The 8,193-nt window shown below is 53.4% G+C and overlaps 2 protein-coding genes across 2 annotated transcripts; both read left to right on the forward strand.

The window, feature by feature from the left end:
* Positions 1 to 416: 416 nt before the first annotated feature.
* On the forward strand, positions 417 to 1,935 carry BXZ73DRAFT_87482 (acetyl-CoA acetyltransferase; the record flags this gene model as incomplete). Its single annotated transcript, XM_048024584.1, has 6 exons — positions 417 to 485; positions 544 to 920; positions 976 to 1,433; positions 1,488 to 1,680; positions 1,730 to 1,841; positions 1,897 to 1,935. The coding sequence occupies 6 exons, from the start codon at positions 417 to 419 to the stop codon at positions 1,933 to 1,935; spliced, it is 1,248 nt and encodes a 415-aa protein (XP_047881872.1).
* Positions 1,936 to 2,363: 428 nt separating this feature from the next.
* On the forward strand, positions 2,364 to 4,780 carry BXZ73DRAFT_97110 (MFS general substrate transporter; the record flags this gene model as incomplete). Its single annotated transcript, XM_048027258.1, has 16 exons — positions 2,364 to 2,570; positions 2,627 to 2,676; positions 2,731 to 2,757; positions 2,808 to 2,835; positions 2,889 to 2,972; positions 3,034 to 3,139; positions 3,188 to 3,258; positions 3,315 to 3,344; positions 3,400 to 3,715; positions 3,770 to 3,799; positions 3,849 to 3,882; positions 3,936 to 4,023; positions 4,078 to 4,183; positions 4,247 to 4,332; positions 4,401 to 4,687; positions 4,753 to 4,780. 16 exons carry the CDS (start codon positions 2,364 to 2,366, stop codon positions 4,778 to 4,780), a joined length of 1,578 nt encoding a protein of 525 aa, XP_047881873.1.
* Between the last annotated feature and the right edge of the window lie 3,413 nt (positions 4,781 to 8,193).

Below are 8,193 nucleotides of genomic sequence, written 5' to 3' on the forward strand. Positions count from 1 at the left end.
CATGGTGATGGGCAATATTGTAGACTTGTTCTTAGGGGTATGAATAAGAAAGGATCGGCCGCGCATGCCCGTAGGTCGACGAGTGTGGAACCGCCGCGAGGTTTGCGGGGTAATGCAGATGAGTTCCCATGGGGCGAGAACGCTGTGCACACGCGGGCGGCTGTCGTCGTCTGAGGGGCGGGACGAAATCACCTGGCACTGGGGATCGGTCGGCTCTTGTTACGACGTCCGATGGCCGAGCAGACTTATAAAGTCGACGCCCGACGTGGTCTCACTCTGTCCCCGCCTCCGACTGAGCGGTTGCACCAAGCTAGGACGACCGTCTCGTACGATCACCAAAGCCGACGCCTCACGCTATCCGTGCATTTATCGATCGCCTCGCGCCATCTTGCGGATATAAAGCTCGATAGAACATCATGTTCGCTGCCCGCATAACCGTCCCTTCTTCCTCCCGCCTCCCCCTCCGACACCTCTCTCGCGCCATGGTGAGTGCCCTTTCGCCTACTCCGGACGACCGTGGCTCCTTACCTGGCGTTATGCTAGTCTTCCGCCACCCGTCACGAGGCTGTCATCGTCGCTGCGTCCCGTACGCCAGTGGGATCGATTAACGGCACGCTCAAGACCCTCACTGCGCCTCAGCTCGGCGTAGTTGCTCTCAAGCACGCATTCGAGCAGTCAGGCGTCAGCCCTGACGAGGTCGAAGAGCTATACTTCGGCAACGTCGTTCAGGCTGGTGTCGGTCAGTCCCCAGCGCGTCAAGTTGCACTCGGTGCGGGTATGCCGACGCGTTCCGACGCGACGACGATCAACAAGGTCTGCGCAAGCGGTCTGAAGTCCATCATGCTCGCTGCCCAGAGTATCGAGTCCGGCTACAAGAAGGTTGTCGTCGCTGGTGGCATGGAGAGCATGAGCAACGCGCCGTACGTCCCACATGTTTGTTACGTACTTGCGCCGACCTCATGTGCATGTCACCAGGTTCCTCCTGCCTCGCCAGAACCCCGTGTTCGGCAAGTTCACCACGAAGGATTCGCTCGAGACCGATGGTCTTTGGGATGTCTACAACCAGTTCGCGATGGGTAACTGTGGTGAGCACTCCGCCGAGAAGTACAGCATCTCCCGCGAGTCTCAGGACACGCATGCAATCGAGTCCTATAAGCGTGCGGACCGGGCATGGAAGGCTGGTGTGTTCCAGAACGAGATCGCCCCCGTGACTATCAAGGGCAAGAAGGGCGACACCATCGTCAGCGAGGATGAGGAGTACAAGCGCGTCATCTACGAGAAGGTCCCCACCCTGAACCCCTCGTTCAAGAAGAACGGCGGTACCATCACTCCTGCCAACTCGTCGAGTCTCAACGATGGAGCGTCGGCTCTTATTCTCATGTCAGCAGAGAAGGCGAAAGAGCTCGGCGTCAAGCCTCTTGCCAAGGTCATCTGTGAGTGACTACCACGATTTCTGATTAACGCGATGCTAACCCTTGCTCGTCAAGCCTACGCTGATGCTGGTGTCGAGCCCATCGACTTCCCTGAAGCGCCGACTTTCGCTCTTCCATTGGCCATCGAGAAGGCTGGCCTCAAAGTTGACGACATCGCGCAGTTTGAGATCAACGAAGCGTTCTCCGTCGTTGTCCGGGTCGCGGAGAAGAAGCTTGGCATTGATCCTGCAAAGATTAACCCTCACGGGTGAGTTTTATTGGAGTGCTTTGTGATGTTGTATACTGAGTATGTTTAGTGGTGCTGTCGCCCTGGGCCATGCTATCGGCAACTCCGGTTCACGCATTATCGTTACTCTTGTGCACTCGCTGAAGTCCGGAGAGTACGGAGCGGCTGGTATCTGCAACGGGGTATGTGATTAGTCATATGCCGCACTGCCACGCATACTGATTGCGCTCCTTGCAGGGTGGTGCCGCATCTGCGTTGGTCATCCAGAAGCTGTAGATTATTCTTTACATCACGCACTGTACTATTCTCGCATCGCTTTCGATTCACTGATCACGTCAAAACTTCTCCTTGGCGGGTGCGCGGTTGGAATCTATTGTGTGAGTCGCGGCTACAAACAAGTCTATGCCCATGACAGCCGCGCGAACGTTGATAACGGCCTGACGGGCTCCCGCTTGCTGCGTGGGGCTAAGTGGGTGAGTGGTTTTGATGCGGCTAGGTATCCTGTCTTATCATATCTCAGGCAGGAACGATTTTCCACGCCGACGACTGATACCTGCTCTTTGACTCACGAGGCATATACATAGATTAGAGGGTCAAAAAACTCGGCCCCAGCGTGTGACCGACGTCTTGAGTCCTATCTCGCCCAACTTCTCGCCCTTCACGGACCCTCTACCCTCACTCGCGGCTTCGACAGCACCTCCGTCATGACGACAGTTCAAGAACGCAGGTCCATCGAGAAGGTGCCCGTAAGCGAGAAGGTGCTGGTGCGGGATGAAGAGAAGGACGCGTTGGATGCCACGACCACCGTCTCCGCGGACAGCATCGACGGTGACGAGGCGCTCCAGCTCGTGGGCAAAGAACGTTCGGCGCAGTTTAGCGAGGAGTACTATGCGAAGCTGCGGAGGAAGCTGGTGCGTTGCCCCGTTCATGCTCGTTGTCGTTTGACAAGGTATAATGGTCGGTCTAGGATTGGATGATCCCCCCTCTGTGCGCCGCCGTGTACTTTACGCAGTTCTTGTGAGTTCTTGCGGTGTGCAGTTGCAGGTTTCATCGTCTGACACGAATATTCAGGGATAAGACGTCGCTTAACTATGCGAGGTGAGATTCATTGCCAGAGCTTCTTCCTTTAGATGGTCACCTTCCTGCAGTATCATGGGCTTCCCGATCACGGGGCAGGTGCGTGGTACATCTCAGTACGCTTTGGGTAGCGAATTGACCATCTGTTACAGCATTACAACCTGGTATCGCTGGCTTTTTATGTCGGATTTCTCGCATGGGAGTTCCCTACAGTCTACATCTCCCAGAAGTTGAGGGTATGTGTCTAATCCCACTGTGCCTGACTTTGTACTCAGCGTCCGCTCGCGCGGTGTACAGGTTGCGAAGTACCTCGGCGCAAACATCATTATCTGGGGCATCATTCTGATGTGCCATGCTGCTGCTCAGTCATTCGGCGCCTTCTTCGCTCTTCGTGTCCTTCTTGGTGAGTGTGCTAACCTGTGTTCAGTGCGTGAACTGACCTGGCGTACAGGCATGTGTGAGAGCTGTGTCGCGCCAATTCTCATTCTGCTCATCACCATGTTCTACAAGAAAGATGAGCAGGTTGGTCTCCTCGATTCTTGCTTCGTTAGATCTCTTACCAACCATTTCTGCGTTAGGGAGTACGGATTTCGTGGTTCTACGTGATGGTACACTGCTTCGAGTTGTCACCCCTGGTCTTCGCTAATCTATAATGCATCGTAGAACGGCCTCACCGGCGTCTTCGGTGGCTTCGTCGCCTACGGCATATCCTTCGACGACGGTCATCTTTTGGCACCCTATAAGATCATCTACCTTCTCCTAGGAGGCCTCGCCATCATTGTCGGCGTCTGCGTTGTCATTTGGCTTCCCGATTCGCCCGTCCATGCGTGGCAACTCACCAAAGAGGAGCGGATCGCTTGTTTGGAGCGCGTGCGCGATGATCAGAGTGGTATGGAGAACAGGCACTGGAAAAAGGACCAGATTATCGAAGCTGTCACCGATGTCCGCACTTGGCTCATTGCCTTGACCACGTTGTTGAGTAAGTCCATTTCATATATTCAAGTCTTCATGTGATTTCTAACTATCTCCTTAGCAAGCATTCCGAATGGCGCCTTGAGTAACTGTGAGTGCGCCCATTCCTCTCCCTATGGATCGAACTCATTCCTGAACAGTCAGCAACATCATCATCAAGAGTTTTGGGTACACGTACGTGGCTTCGGACGATGAATGTTTTGACAAGCGAATTGACCTTTCGGCAGATCGAAGCAGACTCTCATCCTTTCGACACCGAGTGGCATTGTCGCGGCCTTCACGACGTTGGCTTGTGGCTGGTACTCCGATAGGAAGGTAAGAGACATTCCTTTCCTTTACCCTCGCTCATATGTCTTATGTATTGCAAAGAAAGACCGCATGATCGTAATCGTGGCGTGCCTTATCCCCACCATCATAGGCTCAGCAATGCTTATCGGACTGAACGACTCTGGGAATAAGGGTGCTCTGTTATTTGGTACGTGCACTCATGATCACTCTCTGGACTCTGCAACAAACGCCCCTCATACCGGACCAACAGCGTCATACCTCATTGGTACTTTCGGCACTGCACTTTCCGCCGTGTACGCCTGGAACGCGAGCAACACTAGCGGGCACACCAAGAAGGTACGAATCCGATAATGTAATGTCGTTCTTACCTCAGCGCTTATCAGTCATTCGATGTCTCTGCATAGAACACTATCAATGCGATTACACTCTCGACGTTCAGTGTCGGCAACATCATTGGCACGGAGATTTTCCAGCCCAAGGATGCTCCAGGCTACATACCCGGCAAAATAGCGATCATGGTCCTTCTCTCAGCGCAGCTCTTCGTCTCGTTCTTGCTCCGCTACATCAACCAACGTCTTAACAAGCAGAAAATGGCAGCATTGGAGGCAGAGAAGGCTAAGCGTGGATGGACTGACGAGGACGTCCAGAGAGAGCGGGAACGGCATGCCTTCGTGGATCTCACGGATAAGCAGTACGTCCGCTTCCTCAACCCTATCTGTCTCTTCTCTCCATATCGGTGTTTGATTCTGTTCATAGGAACCCCTACTTCGTTTACACGAGCTAAGACATACAAATGAGAACAGTCTGACGACTATCCATATACGTTACGAGGCTGTAGGATGGAGTAGTCATGAATCTCACGACCTTTTACTCGTGTGCTGGAGTGTGCGGGGTAACGTAACAGGTTCTGTGCAGACTATCTTGCCGCTATGGAGCTTCTGCGCCACCTGGCAGCGTGGGTCAGCTTGAACCAGCTCGCTGTTCGGCAGCTGTAACAACGCGGCTTGCGGCTCGTTGCGGGAGCCGTTCGTTATCTCCTTCCCACAGAATCTCAAGCTCCTCGGACATCCTTAGGTTCCCAAGCCTAACGGTCTGCAGAATGCAGTCACAGGTTCACTTAAGAGGTCGAGCTCCCGGAGAGTCCTTTCAAGGTGACTCGCTCGTCCTTCGCCGCTTTTCGCCACTCACGATGATCACAGAAGACACAACACTCAAAGCTCCGGAGAAGATACCAGAAATTGCTGTGGAATCTGATGCCAGCTCCGGTGCTGTTGACTTCAGGGACAAGGACGAGGCTCTGCGCCTCGTCGGTCTCGAAAGAACGGCACACTTCTCGGAAGAGTACTACACGAAGCTGCGTCGGAAGCTTGACTTGGTGATCCCTCCCCTCTGCGCTGCTGTGTATTTCACGCAGTTCCTGTGAGCACCTAACTTTATCCTGTTAGCTATCACTCTGACTGTTCATGTAGCGACAAGACTGCACTGGGTTACGCAAGGTGAACGATTTATGCCAGGCCCTCCCATGCTGACGCTAACGAAGCACAAGTATCATGGGCTTCCCCGTTACTGGACAGGCAAGGGCGGATGTCTCTCCACTTTCCTGCCGGTCTCTCATGCCGCCTTGGAGTAGGGATACAATCTCGTGGCGCTCTCGTTCTACATCGGTGAGTTGGGACACAAATTTCAACGCTGCGCCTAGTGACATGATCACCGCCTTGGTGCTAGGGTTCCTCGTGTGGGTATTCCCATCCATGTATATCGCCCAGCGACTTCCACTTGGCAAGTACCTGGGAAGCCAGATCGTTCTTTGGGGGGCGATTATGATGCTGCACGCTATTCCGAAATCGTTTGGCCCCTTCTTCGTGCTGAGGCTCATTCTTGGTGCGCTCCTCTGGTCATCCGCTGCGACAGGGCCAAGCTCACGCGGCCGCTGTGCGAACTCCAGGAATGTTGGAGAGCTGTGTCGCGCCTACGCTCATCCTCATCATCTCCATGTTCTATAAAAAAAACGAACAAGTATGCACTTTCCTCGACCAGCCTCTCCCAGGAAAAACCGTTCTTATGCTAGGAATTGTCAGGGAAGCCGCATCGCATGGTTCTACATGATGGTGGGCAGCATTGTTCTGCATACGTATTAAATCTCAGACATGGGCACCAGAACGGGGTTGCAGGCATCGTTGGTGGATTCTTGGCCTATGTAGGTCCCCATTTTGCTTTTCTATGCATCATGTCTGTTAAACTTGCCCTAACCACAGGGCATAGAGTTCATCCCAGCTCGAGGCAGCTTCGCCCCATGGAAGGTCATATACATCCTGCTGGGCGCAATGGCAATCGCTGTTGGCATCTGTGTGCTGCTCTTCATGCCGGACTCTCCTACCCGGGCTCACTTCCTCACCCATGAAGAACGGATCGCGGCAATTGAGCGCATCCGCGACGAGCAGGGCGGAACGGAAAATAAGCGTGTCAAGAAAGAGCAAATCATTGAAGCTTTGACCGATATTAGGTCATGGCTGATCGTGCTCGCCACGCTCATGAGTGAGTTTTTCATTTGCAGTGTTCCCTACCCCGTTTTACTAACCTTGGTTCGATCTGCAAGCCAACATCCCCAACGGGGGTCTCGCGAACTGTACGTATTCCGGTAAACTGACGACTTGGAAGTTGACAAACGCCCTTCCATCCCGTAGTCACCAACATCATCGTCGTGGTAAGTAGCTGTGACGCGACGCTACCTCTGAGACGAATGGAGCACCGACTCTTTGATCCGTCGTCCATAGGGATTCGGATATAGGTGCGTGGTCCGCGTATTCTTTCTTCGTACATCTTATGAAATCGTACTCGTGCATATACAGTGTCAAACAAGCTTTGATTCTGTCGACTCCTGGCGGTGTCATTGGCATCATCAGTTCTCTAGTACTGGGGTGGTACTCAGACAAAGCGGTACGTCGCCTGCCAGGTCTACGTGTCACACACCCTGCTCATCTCTGGGACCATTTCTCTGATGAAGAGAGAGCGTATGCTGCCCATAGTTTGGTCACTTCTCCCAACGCTTGTAGGAGCTGCTCTACTCGTGGCGTTGGAAGGTCCCAGCAACAAAGGCGCTTTGCTTTTCGGTGAGTCTTTCCAGCTATCAGTGATCATCGCCTCCACTCATCTCGGGTCGGATAGCTACTTGGATTGTCAGCACTTATGGCCCCTCCTTAGCGATAATTTACGCTTACAACGCATCGAACACCTCGGGACACACGAAGAAGGTGACGGTCAATGCGATGACTCTGGCCGCGTTCTGTGTTGCGAACATTGTTGGGACGGAAACCTTTCTCCCCAAAGACGCCCCTCAATACCTACCGGGAAAGATCTCCATCTTGGTCCTCCTGAGCGCGCAAATCCCGCTGTGCTTTTTCATTCGATGGGTGAACTTGTGGATGAACAAGAAGAAGAGGCGCATACTGGAGCAGATGAAGGCACAGAACGGGTGGTCAGACGACGACGTCCGGCGTGAGCGGGAGAAGGCTGCATTTTTGGATATGACGGACAACGAGTACGTCTTTCACGACATGCCATGTGCACCGATTTGGTCTGAGACCGCCTTGTAGGAACCCCTTCTTCGAGTACACAGCGTGAGGGGACGGCGAAGTGAGGAAGGAATATGTGAGGTTGATGGACTAGCGCGGGCCTCCAATAAATACTGTGTCGATCCTGGCACCATAGAATAGTGTCCGTCGCAACCTGCAGTGTGTTTCACGGAACACGAAGACTTAAGTACAAGAGTGACAGCGCAAGTCGACGACGACGACGTCACGTGCGAAGGATGTTGCCTGGAATTCTAAATGAATGTATCAGTACTTCGTCGGGCATATTTCGCAGCCACTGCCCATTCCCCTGCATGGTCTCGTTTGATGGCGTTCTCAGCTGCTCTTCCTCCTCTAACTACAGCCAATCTTCGTGATCTTGACTCGTCTCCTCATGACAAAGACACCTTTCTCCTCTCCTATCTTCGCTTGCAGGTGGCCAACAGCTCTGGTTACGCTCAAGAAGGTCGGCAGCTGGATGCTTCATGGACTCTTCAAAACTACGAAGCACAGGGGAACGATGCGGTTCCGAGGACACTCATACAGGACTGTGATCTGGAGAGTACGTTCCGAACTCCCCTGCTGAAACCTCGGGCCCTGTATCCTAAAACCCATCCACGGCGAAGAA

The sequence above is a fragment of the Epithele typhae genome (genome assembly GCF_022376455.1).
Source record: "Epithele typhae strain CBS 203.58 chromosome Unknown BXZ73scaffold_4, whole genome shotgun sequence".
Taxonomy (NCBI): Eukaryota; Fungi; Basidiomycota; class Agaricomycetes; order Polyporales; family Epitheliaceae; genus Epithele; species Epithele typhae.